This window comes from Canis lupus, chromosome X, assembly GCF_048164855.1.
Source record: "Canis lupus baileyi chromosome X, mCanLup2.hap1, whole genome shotgun sequence".
Lineage (NCBI taxonomy): Eukaryota > Metazoa > Chordata > Mammalia > Carnivora > Canidae > Canis > Canis lupus.
In genome coordinates this window covers 118,651,090-118,664,847 of record NC_132876.1, presented here as the reverse complement: position 1 = coordinate 118,664,847, position 13,758 = coordinate 118,651,090, and the positions used below count along the sequence as shown (strand labels likewise).

The 13,758-nt window shown below is 47.5% G+C and overlaps 1 protein-coding gene across 4 annotated transcripts in view; it reads left to right on the top strand.

Annotated features, from left to right (window-relative positions):
- The window catches only part of SHROOM2 (shroom family member 2), a 142,746-nt gene that overhangs the window by 90,428 nt on the left and 38,560 nt on the right, over window positions 1–13,758 (top strand). For all 4 annotated transcript variants that reach the window (XR_012026081.1, XM_072815344.1, XM_072815343.1 and 1 more), the window contains exon 5: window positions 802–899. Coding sequence is in view for 3 of the 4 variants with exons in the window: in XM_072815344.1 (XP_072671445.1) it covers window positions 802–899 (98 nt within the window). In the remaining variant the exon portion in view is untranslated. The remainder of the gene's footprint in view (window positions 1–801; window positions 900–13,758) is intronic.

Here is a 13,758-nt window from a genome sequence, read left to right as displayed (position 1 = left end):
GCTCCAGGGCAAATGTAATGAAATATGCAATGCATTAAACTACTGCACTTTTTATAAGGTAAGTGCTTTGATGGTAGAAGTTGAATTTAAGCTTTCTAGAAAAGCAGAGTATTCGTAGGCATACTCAAAGTTGATTGCCAGGCTGGCTCTCCCTCTCTTGGCCTCTGCTGCCTCTTAAACCTACATTCATATATTTCAAAGAAAATTTTTATAGCAAGAGGTGCAGCTTCTCTTAAAAATAACCAGTAGTGAGTTCAGTGCACCATAGTCCGTAGGTGCGTGTTGAGAGCTGCCTGTTTCTTTGTGATGTCCTGGTGCCAGCGGGCCTACAGATGCCATGGGTGTGGCTTTCTGCCGTGGCTGTGTCAGCCTGTGGCCCGCACAGCGTGACCTCTGAGAATTCCACGCTGTTCCGTCAGGAGAGAAGAATCCAGACTCTGGCAGGTCCGAGGGCTGGAGGCTTCACTGTAGTCAGTTGTAACCAGCTGTATGTGAGATGATTTGTGCTTTTGTTTTTGCTTGGACCAGTTGTGCCACACGGTTCTATAGGCCTCACACAGGCCTTCTGCTAACTGCCCCAGAACAGAAGTGGACTTACAGTCTAGTTCATTTGTTTTGATAAGTTCGGAGAACTGAGCTTGCCAGCCCCGTGGCCAAGTGGCAGTACAAGACAGCAGGCTGCGTCACTGCCTCCGTGGTACAGGCTCACAGGACAAACCCACAATGACGGGGTTCATAATAATAGATGTCTTAAAGAAGGCAGCTTGATGACTTGGTGTCTTACTGTGCTGCTCTTGGCAGGAAGCTGCCATCGAACCACAACAGCAAGTGGGGGACCCTGGTGAGCGCAGAGAACTTTCCTCCGCAGTCTGGGCCGAGGAGGGACATCCCAGTCTGAGGTAGGTGAAGTTTGGATCTGGGGTTACTAAGAAGACATCTTGGGGGTGGCCTTCTTTCCGGTGGGTGAATCCCAAGTGAACATGATTGGGCATCCATTTTTTGCCAAACCCAGAGTGGCTGCTAACTGGATGCAATTTCCAGCGTGCCTGGGGGGAGATGCCGCGGTGCGTGTCGAACGGAGCCTGCAGCCCTGCACTACTGCCAGGAGAAGCATCTCCAGGGCACTGACACCCTCTAATGCCTTCGTGGCATTTTTTGGTTCTTAAAATGGCTGCTGTGTTCTCTGTACAGTAAGGTTCTTTATGTTGATAGAATGAGAAATCCAGTGTAATGCGCTTGAATGAAATGCTTTATCCAGAATGCTCGATTGAAGGGATGCTTTAATGATCGAGTACACAGCTGGGTTGCTGGGGCATGGTCTCCAAATCAGAGTTGCCCAGGATTGTCAATCAGGAAGGAATAGAGCCAGCCTTTCTAAATTGGGCTTATTTTGAGCATGAAAACAGAATTAAGTCTGCTGGCTCCTCAAGAGGATCAGAGCATCTGAAAGAATTCTGCATGGCAGTAGCGTATTACCGTGTTGTATCCCATAATTCTTAAATGTGGCCAGTGTAGCTGTTTAGATATAGTTTAGATCAAATACATAGGTAGGTAGGTAGGTAGGTAGAGTCCTCTTGCCCTTAATATGCATGAGGATGGAGGGAGAGGAAAACATAGATTGCTGTAGGATATGTGGTATCACCTTATTTTAAAAGGGCTGAAAGAAGCACAGAAATAAACCTACATAATTGGGTCAGTGAATACAGATTTTTCTGTTGCTTTGAGAATCTCTGGTGATTTGTGATACTCAGATTTAAACACTTGACCTCATAAGGTACTGTTGCAGAAATAACTGATTTAAGTGTTTGCTTTTAAGGGCCTTTTTTTTTTTTTTTTAAGGGCCTTCTATAACAGGGTTTTATTGCATTTGGCCTTAAACGTGAGTGCTGTTAGCCTTATACAAGAGCACCCAATCTTTACGTGGCTCTGCGAGGACAAGAGCAGCGTTTTGTGTAGGAAGTCCCTGCAATTAACAGTCTACATGGCTCAAACCAAGAATCCCTGTGTAAGAAAGAATGGCTGATGAATAATACACCTACAGAATTCAGTAGTTTCTGAGAAACACAATTACAGCTTTATTACTACAGATTCTGAGTACGTCACGTGCCCAGCACCAGCTGTAATCTTACCCAGCCCTCCCCTTGACTCTGCTGCAGTTGTGAGGATGTTCAGTGCACAGTGGACCTGCAGGCTCTGGCTTTGCTCCTGTGCCCCTGCCATAGGCATTGCACTTGCGCTGCAGAGAGTTCACATGGTGGTTGGAGTGGGCTCTGCTGTGAACGGAGTCCTAATGAGTGGCTATAGTGTACACTGTGTGTGTGTCTGTGTGTTGTAAATGGCACTATCGATAGTGAGAGGGTCAAGAGGAATGGCAGGAGGGACCACATGCTTCATTTATCATGGCCATGTCTTCCAGCAGACTGCATAACCACTCCGAAGATATTAGTTCCAGAGCCTTCTGCTTTGGAGCTGTAGACCCAGCAATTTTCAGAACTGTGTGCATTCTCAAAGGATGGCGAGATTCAAAATCTAGAACAGGAACATTGAAAATCCATTTCCCGCTTTTTTCAGAGAATGTTTATTTTCTAAAGGATCAGTAAGAAATAGTGTACTTAAAACATTAAATCTGGGGGACAAAAAAAGAAAAGTCTTGTAGAGGACTGTCTTGCTCACCAAAAACAAAATCCTATAATGCGGAGATTTCAAGACACCTAATGTTTTGCATAAATTTATAACAATGTCTGTATAAGAAATATGAATTACTTGGGGCACCTGACTGACTCAGTCAGTACAGTGTGTGACTCTTGATCTCAAGGTTGGGAGTTCGAGCCCCATGTAGAGCATAGAGATTACTTAAAAATCTTAAAAAAAAAAAATTACTGATCTGATAACCAGTACAGGATAATGAATGTTTTTCATTGTATTCTGTTGAGACAACACAATAACATCAAGATAAGAGTTACTTGTTCATTCAAACCACACTGAGAACATTTTTGTGAGGTTCAAGATTCTGTTCCATGTAAAGATAAGTAGGACAAAGGTTCTGTTCCTAAAGGACCTCACAGTGTAGGAGGGAAGGAGAGACACCAGTACTTACACTGAAGTGATGGCACATAATTAGAATTTTTGTAAAAAGTTATGTGGTCCTTCATGATCCTGGAAGGAGCATGAGGTGAATCCTGACTGAGTCCTGGGGGAAGACCGGAGGTGTTGGAGCCTAAAGAAACCCAAAGCCAGGAGAGCAAATCCAATTGCATTTGCTTACTTCTAGCACTTCCTGTGGTGAACAGCACCCCCTTTCCCTACTCCGACTGGCTTAAATTTAAGGCCAGCTTCCATTGTTCCCAGAGGCTCTGTAGTGGCTCTCCCAGCTCAATTGTGACCCGCTTCTGCAAGTACCCCCCCCCCCCCCCCCCCCCGCTTCCTGACTGGGGTACCTCATAAGCTGGATGTAGCAGCTTGCCGGGGACTGTCATAACCCCCCACCACAGACTGAGAGAGTAAATTTCTGTTGTTGATGTTGCCCAGAACCCCAAGGTCAGGGTGTCAGCAGGTTTGGCTTCTGGGGGGCGGCGCTTCTCTATCTCTAAATAGTCACATTCTGAGGTCCTGGGGCTTAGGACTTCAGCTTCCAAATGGGGGGGGGGGATACAATTAGTCCAGAATACCGGAAGAAATGTCCTTTCTGCCTTATACCTTTTAACCAGTGCTGTCGGCTGCATCAGTGCTCTTGGGAAGTGTCATCCCACCTTTGAGCTAATGAGGCCACCCCTGATATGGGAGCATTTAAAATGAAAGGAAGAGGGACCCCTGGGTGGCTCAGTGGTTGAGCGTCTGCCTTCAGCTCAGGGTGTGATCTCGGAGTCCCTGGATCAAGTGCCATATTGGGCTCCCCTCTGCCTATGTCTCTGCCTCTCTCTGTGTGTCTCTCATGAATAAATAAATAAAATCTTTTAAAAAACAAAATGAAATGAAAGGAAGAGGGAGTGGCTTAGCACTGCCAGCAGTGCCTTGCAATTGCGGGCACATTCTGATTCAGTGATTCCACTTTTAAGAGTTGACCTTCCGAGTGTATGGCTGCACAAAGGCATTCTCCACAGAGGCTGGGTGGGGAGGAAGGGGACCTGGATATGTGTTTGTGCACTCTTTCCTAGTTCTCATGGAGCCACTCCCATGCTGCCTGCTGGTCTCCCTGTGACTGGCTGGTAGTGCCTCTGAACAGAGCAGAGATGGAAAGCCTGTCTTTGCCACTCCAGCACCCTGCTTGCAGGGGCTCCCATCTGAGCCACAGTACCCCTGGTCACCTTGCTGCACAAGCCAAAGCCCGCTTCCCCCATGCAGCACATTGCTCTCTGAGGAGCTCTGCTTCAACTCTGGGATCAAGTTCTCCCCTTCTTTGTTCCAGCTTTCATCATCTCCAACCTGGACCATGGCTGCTGTTTCCTTGCTGGTCTTGGAATATAAATTAAATTATAATAGTCCCCATCCCCAAACCATTCAATGGCTTTTGGTTGCACTCGGCATAAAATGCAAGCTCCTGACCTTGCCCTGCAAGGCCCTGTATGGCCCTCTCTTTTGGGGGGGCACCCTTTCTCATTCTTCTTTCTCATCCAAGCTCCAGACTCAGAGACTCATTGACACCTTTTATCCCTTGAATAAGCCAAGCTCATTTCTCCCTCAGGGCTTTGATGCTTATTAAAAGGCTGTTCTTAGAATACTACAAGCCTACCTCAGGACATCTGCCTAGCAAATGGCAATTGGGAATTCATGCTCAGCTTCAGGAGGGGACCTTGTGTAAGCCCAGTGGCTGGAAAATGGATGGGCCGGTTGTCCAGTGGATGGAGATATGGGTGGGTGGTGGGTAGATAAATAGATGGGTAGGTGGATGGGTAAACAGGGTGGATTGGTAGATGAATCGGATGGGCACCGGCCTAACAGCCCTTGGCTCAGTCCTTGGTTATGGCAAATAATGATCCATATTGAAACATTCTGTGTGCTGAAATTTTAAGATTTTAGTTTACACAATAGTAAGTGAAATGGGCTTGTCTTTCTATCCTGACATAACATTGAGAATCAGGACATAAACATCTCAAAATAAAAGCTGAGTTGTGCTGGGGTCAATTATTGCTTTCAAATTTGAGAGTTCAAGGAGTACTGTGTTCAGGGAGGCTCCAGAGACCAAAGGCAAAAGGAGATCTGGGGGTGGAGCATGGTGGCTGTGGGTGCTGGCACGTTCCTTCTTCATAGCTGCCTTCCAGCCATTTCCACCCCCACATTTAGGAGCTGCTGCCAGTGGGCTGGCACTGACCTGCAGGCTGCTATCTTGTTGGGACAGATGAGCAAGGAGGAGGAGAATGAGATTATATTCTGAATTCCCAACAACAGCCATAAAATTGAATCCGTATGAAATCAAGCTCGTTAGGGAAAATGTGCTTTAATATATATATATAATTCATGGGATCCCTGGGTGGCGCAGCAGTTTGGCGCCTGCCTTTGGCCCGGGGCACAATCCTGGAGACCCAGGATCAAATCCCACGTCGGGCTCCCGGTGCATGGAGCCTGCTTCTCCCTCTGCCTGTGTCTCTGCCTCTCTCTCTCTGCCTCTCTCTCTCTCTCTGTCTCTCTGTGATTATCATAAATTTTTTTAAAAATTATTTTAAAAAAATAAAATAAAATTCATAAACAAGGTAAACCCACCAGGGGATCACCTTCCTGTACGTTTTCCCTGAGAGGTGACTTGGTGCACAGAGGCTAATGCAAAGACTGATTTTTTCATTTACAAACAAGCTTCTTACAAATCAAAGTAAGAGAGAGAACTCAGCCAAAGTCTGCGCCTCGTTTGTTGCTTTAGGGAAGACATTTGCTTTTCCTGGCCCTCAATTAGCTAAGGGGCAATTGCAGCTTTACATCCTGTACTGCTCTGCCTGGTAATTACGAAGCCTGAAGCCCGTGCTGGGATAACAAGGCGACACTCCAGCTTGGATGCCTTCCAGGGTGGAGCCAGCACGGGCAGAGCCGGCACAAGCATGGGCGCAGCCGGCACGGGGACGGGCACGGGCGCAGCCGGCACGGGCACGGGCGCAACGGGCACGGGCGCAGCCGGCACGGGCACGGGCACGGGCGCAACGGGCACGGGCACAGCCGGCACGGGGATGGCAGCCAGCACGGGCACGGGCGCAGCCGGCATGGGCACGAGCACAGCCGGCACGGGCACGGGCGCAGCTAGCATGGGCACGAGCACAGCCTGCACGAGGACGGGCGCAGCCGGCACGGGCACGGGCACAGCCAGCACGGGGACGGCAGCCAGCACGGGGACGGGCGCAGCCAGCATGGGCACGAGCACAGCCGGCACGGGGACGGGCGCAGGCGGCACGGGCGCGACTCCGTCCCAGGGCGGTGGTGTTTGTGCGTGGGGCGCTTGCAGACTCGCTCCTGTCCTCCCTCCTGGAGCGCAGAAAGGGTGCCGCAGGGCAAATCCTGGAGGCGGGGGGTCGTCACTCCCGGTCCTCCCCTACGTTTGCAGCCACGTGGCTTCAGCCACCGCGGCGTGCGGACCACAGAGCGGCCCCACGGGGGCTCCCATGCTGGTCTGGCTTGCGGACTGCACGTTTTCTGGAAGGAAGCGTGGCGAGGCCGCGGCGTGGGGCTGGCGGCGGGGAGGGAGCGGCTGCCGCAGGAGGGCCGGCGGCACTGCGTGTGCGGGGGAGCGGGCGGCGCTGCCGAGTGACGGCGGCCGGAACCGCGGCGGTCACGTGACTTCCGGTGCTCTTCCGGGAGACCCTCCGAGTCGGAGCTGCGCCTGCGCCCCAGGTGGCCGCGCGAGTCGGCTGCTCGCCCGGTGACCTGCCCGCGCGGCGGCGTCCCCTCCCCGGACGGCGCCACCTGCACAGCTCTCCGGATGCAGTAGCCCTCTGGTCTCTCCTGTCGCTTGACCGCTCTCCTCAGAGCTCACACCCTTGTCGGCTGGCCTTGCTTGGCTTGCACGTAAAGTTGCTCATCGACGTGCTTGCCTTTCTCCAGAGACCCATCTAAACACGCCGAGAGCCATCCCTCAGGCTTTCCAGCCGTGTTTCTCTCGTCGCCTGTGTTTTAGGGCTCAAGTGGCCTGGGAAGCACCCATCCAGACGGTCCCACAGGCTTCGTTGCTCCGCACATTAACGCTGTTGCATATTGTCAAAGGTGCTGGCGAAGCCGGCTCTGCCGCCTTTGGAGATCATCGTAGTTGCCCTGTGACATATGTAGGCTCTTCTGGTTGATTGCCTAGGTCAGGCGCTTTCTATCTTGACTCAAGAACCAGGCTGTGAAGTATCGGGCCTCCAGCTCGAGCTTCTTCTGATGGGAACTAGCGTGACACGCTACAGAATCCACATTAAGTTGGCTTTCCTAACAGTATTGGGTGAAGTCACATGTCTTCATCGAACCTAAATGATTAATCCATGTTAGAAATGTACGCACAGGGCGCCTGGGTGGCTCAGTGGTTGAGCATCTGCCTTCGGCCCAGGGCGTGATCCCGGGGTCTTGGGATCGAGTCCCACATCGGGCTCCCTGCAGGGAGCCTGCTTCTCCCTCTCCCTCTGTCTCTGCCCCTCTCTCTGTGTGTCTTTCATCAATAAATAAATAAAATATTTTTTTAAAATGTACGCACATCCGGAGATCCCTGGGTGGCTCAGCAGTTGAGCCCCTGCCTTTGGCCCAGGGCATGATCCTGGGGTCCCGGGATCGAGTCCCATGTCGGGCTCCCTGCATGGAGCCTGCTTCTCCTTCTGCCTGTGTTTCTTTCTCTCTCTATGCCTCTCATGAATAAATAAAATCTTGAAAGAGAGAAAAAAAGAAAAAAAATGAATGAATGAATCAATGAATCAATGAACGCACATCTTTGGGTGCTTGACTGGCACGATTGGTTTCGGATTCTTGATTTCAGTTTAGGGTGTGACCTTAGGGCCCTGAGATCTAGACCCTCCTGGGCTCAGCTCAGCGTGGACTCTGCTTGAGATTCTCTCTATCGCTCTCCTGCTGCCCACCCCACCCCCCACTTATGCATGCTCTCTTCCTCTTGCTCAAATACATAAATAAATCCTGAAAAGAATAGAAAAGTATATACATATCTCATCCATGAACTGTGAACACTGGCTTTTAGTTTCTCCCTTGCAGAAAGTACAGCCTGTGAGAGGGCATGCTGCTGTTCTAATGTGACTAAGTGTCTTGCAAAAGTCAACATTCTAGGGGTGCCTGGGTGGCTCAGTCAGTTGGGCATCTGCCTTCTGCTCAGGTCATGATCTCAAGGTCCTGGAATTGAATCCCACATCAGGCTCCCTGCTCAGCGGGGAGCCTGCTTCCCCCTCCCCTGCGCCTGCTCATGCTCTCTCTCGCTATCTGTCTATCAAATAAAAAAGAGAAGTCTTTAAAATAAGTTTTTAAAAAGTGGACATTCTAAAATAATGGTAAACTGAAACTTGCTTCACAGACATGAGCAAGGTTAGGGAGCAAGGTCGTAGGGGGTGACCCAGTAGGTGCATTCCTTCTACACTCGCCTACCCCTGAGGCCACCTCCAGTAGCATTCAGTATTAGAGACTTCAGAAAGTAGGCACCAAATGCAGACAGCCACTTTGTTTGAGGCCAGGGTAAGGTAGCTTAGTTACAGCAAGTTTTTCCTTTGCTAGCATTTATTTTTATATTAGAACTCTGAAATCATGGCGTGTGCAAAAGACCATTGGGGAATGTCAGGCCCACCAATGCAGGTCTCCCTTACAAGATGACTGTGAGAGCTGGACAGCCATCTGGTTCTCTGTTTACCTCCTTCCCCTTGGAACCCATAGGCTCATAGGCATCTCTCCATAGAGCTACAGTGACTGGTCTTTGTCTCTGAGGTTACTCTCCGTCAGTTGCCCTTTTTTTTTAATGGGGTTGTAAAGATGTATTCAATTGAAAGATCCACATAACCTAAAACATACTGCTTGAACGTGTACCATTCAGTGACATTTAGTTCATGTTACGCAGCCATCACCACTATCTAGTTCCAGAAATATTGTCACCCCAAAAGAAAACCACTTTGCCATTGAGCAGTTACTCCTGAACTGGGTTTACTTTTTTTTAACTTGAAAGATAAATTGAAATGATCCACTCTGTGCAGTAAGAGTATGTCTTACTCAAAAACAGTTGCCATCATTTGGACGTGAGATGAGTACTTGGCTGTCAAAACTCATTTCCCACAGACTCAGTGTGTTAAGTGGTTGTCAAATTCTTGAAGCTGGTCTCTAACCAGTTTAACTCATAAATTTGAAATTAAAAAAAGACAGTTCTGCAAGTCACCTATTTCTCTTAGGCAATCTAAAATGCATCCAGATATTTCTGAGTGTGTGTGTTAAATCCACATATCCCCCAAGAACTCGTAGAAGACAACACAGAGCCAGGAGCATGCTTTATGTCTGACCCCACCCCCATCCCTCGCAGCCCTCCTTCCTCCCACTCCCAATACAGTAATCCTCACCTCCCACAGTAATCCTTACCACCCCCACCAGAATTCAGACAAAGAGAAGGTGAAGGAGGAGGGTGGACAAGCATGGATAGTGACAATGTGGTAGCCAGAAAATTACATCTCCCTCAAGTTTTCTCAGACACCATTTGGAGCATATTCTTGGGGATATACATGTTCTCATTGTGAGTGTCATTTACTGTCTTTGTTTCCATATTAATCCTTAAATTCATAACAGGATATTCTGGATGATGTGCATGACCACACCTTGTGTGTGTGAGAGTTGTCTCTTTGCCAGTGCCCAAGAACGTAAGTGTTCCAGGCTGAGAGGAAAGAATCTGTCCACATTCACATGCAAACCAAGCTCTCTCTCTAGATCAGGGAAAAGACATCAAAGCGCCAGGCCCTCAGAGCTCTGTGTCCTATCAGTCAAAAGAAAAGCAGTGAGTGAAATGAGTCCTTCTGTGGCAGCAGGGAAACTGTGGTAGCTAAACCCAAAAGAAAAAGCTGGGCCACAGGAGAAACAGCTCATTCTCCGCAAAGCCTCATCACCCTTTGCATTAAACATTTGCTTTATAGTTTTGCTCTCCTATAACTTGCAAATTTGTTTTGTAATTTATAGCCAAAGAGCTATGAAAATAAGGAAAATACAATGTTTTGTGTTTAGACATATTTCACAATACAGTAAAAAATAAAGCCATAAACTGCATGGTTTCATATGTAGGCACAACCTGTAGACAGAAAGTAGATTCATTTGCCAGGAATTAAACGTTGAGGGGAATGGGAATGACTGCTGTAGTAGGTGTGGATTTTCTTTTGGGGGTGATGAAAATGTTCTGGAATCAGATAGTAATGATGGTTGCACAACTCCATGAATATACTAAAAACTACTGAATTGTATACTTTCTTAGGGTAAATTTTATGGTGTGTGGACTTTATCTTAATTTTTAAAAATCTGTCAACATTAGGATGCCACAGGGGAAAAAGTTGATTTAATATAAATCTCAGGTGCCTGGGTAGCTCTACCAGTTGCACATCTGTCTTCAGTTCAGGTCATGACCCTGGGGTCCTAGGGTTGAGCCCCACATCGGGCTCCCTGTTCAGCGGGGAGCCTTCTTCTTCCTCTCCCTCTGTCTCCCGCTCCGCCTGCTTGTTCCCTCTCTCTCTCGTTCTCTCTCTGTCAAATAAATAAAATGAGTCTGTGCATTACTCAAGTCTGAGAAATGTGGCTGCCGCTCTGAGGTCGACAGAATTTGTAAAGGGTCACACGGGAAATATTCTTGGCTTCAGGGGAGAAACTGTTCACGTTGTGATGACTCAACTCTTGTAGCATAGAAGCAGCCATGAATAGTACATACAGGAGTATGTGTAGCTGTGCTCCAGCAAAACTTGAAAGGTTTGCCAGCCCTTGGCTTTGGTCAAGGGATGGCCATCTGTGAGTGTACTTTCAGGAATGGGAACATGGGACATAGATGGCAGTCTGTCTAGATATTTCAAAGAGACTTTGTGGGCAGCCCAGGTGGCTCAGTGGTTTAGCGCCACCTTTGGCCCAGGGCGTGATCCTGGAGACCCGGGATCGAGTCCCACATCGGGCTCCTTGCATGGAGCCTGCTTCTCCCTCTGCCTGTGTCTCTGCCTCTCTCTCTGTGTATCTCTCATGAATAAATAAATAAAATCTTTAAAGAGAGACTTTATGATTCTCTTGCAAGAACGAGATCCATTTCTTTTGTCATCTTCATCTTACTTGTCTCGTGGGTGGTGGTTGAACTTCAGGAGTTTACACTGTGGCTGCTACACACTTAGCTGCTACACACTTAGCAGGAGTAGAAGAGAGTGCAGGATGCGCTAACCATGGACTCCTTTGTGATGTGTTCTGCATTGGAGTGATGGCATGGGGTGGGGAGGGCACCGTCAGACCCTGAAGACTGGCATGCTACATTAGGTGAAGTGACTCCAGAAGGGCTTAAGGGTTCACCAGGACTGCCCGAGAGGCTGGGGGGAAGAGTTCTCGAATGTAAGTGCTAGTCTGCTTATCTTGTTCTGTTCCCTTTTTATTTGTGGAATTCTTCAAGAGCACAAATGTTCTGGGTCAAAGACAGGGTATGTATGCAACTTATTACAAGTATTTATAATGTAAAGGCTTACTAGTGTTAACATAGCACAAGCTATGAAAAGACGTGAGTGTCCTAGACACCCTGATAATTATGCCTCTCTCTAGTAAACGTGGATGTATGAGAACCCAGATTATGAATCTTGATATTACAAAAGTGCTCTCTCTTTGGAAATAATTCATGGAGGTCATTTCTTTAAAAACTCCTCAAGTACAACCAGCATCCAGATCTTGTTTTCCAGTACCCCTCTGTAGTCAAAGTGACCAGGGCAGGGAATATAACAAAATGAGCCTGGAATATCTTGTAGTGCCAAAAAAAGTAAGGAAATACCAAACCAGAAAGCCCAGTAATGTGTCAGAGGGACACAGGAGCCAACTGAAATAGCTTCCTATGACTATAGCTAGAATAATTTAAACAAGATAAAGTAGTGTTAGACTGTAACCCAGTGTATAAAGTTTATTCCTGAGTTCATAACTGACTTGCATTAATGATTGAACAAGTAAGTGGAGAGAGAAAAGACAAATTTCCCAAGCAGAAAAATTCCAAGTAATCTGTGTAGATCTTCTGCCCTGAGGCAAGTGGAATAGAACTCCCGGCTCCTTAAATATGGGCTGTGTATGGCTCACCTCCTTCCAAAGAAGGCAGGATGAAAAGGTGGAGGCAGAGAAGGAGCTCACGATGGAGAAATTGGCATACGCTAACCCCTGCCAGGCGATGCACAGAGACGAGTTGCATTGACAGCATGACCCTTGCTATCACGTGATGAGAATGGCACTTGTTACCTTTGTGATCTTCCCTAAAATCCATAACCATAATCATGACCAAAACATCAGGCAAATTTCAGTTGGGAAACATTCTACAAAATGCCTGAACAATACTCCTTAAAATTGTCAACGGCATCAAGAACAAGGAAATTCTGGGAAGCCGTTGCTTGGGAGAAGCTGAGGAGACGTGACAACTGAATGTAATGTGGTACCCTGAACAGGGTCCTGGCACAGAAGAAGGACGTTAAGTAAAAAAGAAATCTGAATCAAGGATGGACTTCAGTTAATATTCATATCCCAAGATTAGCACATTAATTACAACACGTTACCATATTAAGTAAGATGTTAACTGTTGGGTAGACCAGGCAGTGGGTATATGGGAACTCTCTTATTGTCATAATTTTTCTGTAAACCTAAAAGCATTCTAAAATGAAGTGTTTATTTAAAAGTAATTTTATTAAAGATTTTTTTAATTTATTATTTTAAAATTATTTATTTATTCATGAGAGACACAGGCAGAGGGAGAAGCAGGCTCCCTGCGGGGAGCCAGATACAAGACTCAATCCCAGGATCACACCCTGAGCCGGAAGCAGACACTCAACCATGAGCCACTCAGGTGTCCTTTGAGATTTTATTTTTAAGTAATCTTTATACCCAACATGAGGCTCGAGCTGAGAACCCAAGATCAGGAGTTATATCCTTCAGCAACTGACCCAGCCAAGTGCCTCTAAAATAATGCATTTTGAATTATTCAGCTTGTAAATATTAGGAACACACCTTTTGAGCAGTAAGTGTGGTGAAATATCCAATCAGCTACCAGATTCTTAGTAGATATGCATTATGTGGATGGCTGTGCATCCTTGCACTGAGTGTTGAGGATATAGTCTGGGGCAGATGTCACCCTCTCTTAGGAACGGGATCATGTACTCGGTAAAATAATAGGTGGCGATGAGAAGTTGTAGAAAGAATGTAAGCTTTGGGGTTAAAGACACAGGTTCAAATTCTCATTTTCCTTTTCAGTGTGCATGCATCAGGCCACCTAAGTTAATAACCTCGTGTCCCCAGATGATGAGGTCTCATAGCAACGTTCCTTGTAGACCTATTTAAATGCTGACTGGCTATAACACGCATGCATCAGCATTGGTGCTCAGGATCAAGAAGGTGTGGAAAAAAGGGAAAAGTCACTCTTACAAATATAGCAGTAATCTGGGAGATGCTGCAGAGTAGCATGTGTTATTGGCCAAATGGGAAAGACTCAGAAATAATTGCCACGAATTCACAAAGGGCTGACGGAAGCAGGTTGAAAAGAGAAAACCCATTCTGAAGGGTAAGCATGAGACTGGAGAAGCCTTGGAGCTCAGTCTGGGAAGGGGCTGTCCGGGACAGCGTTGGGGGGGTGCCTTCCGTGTG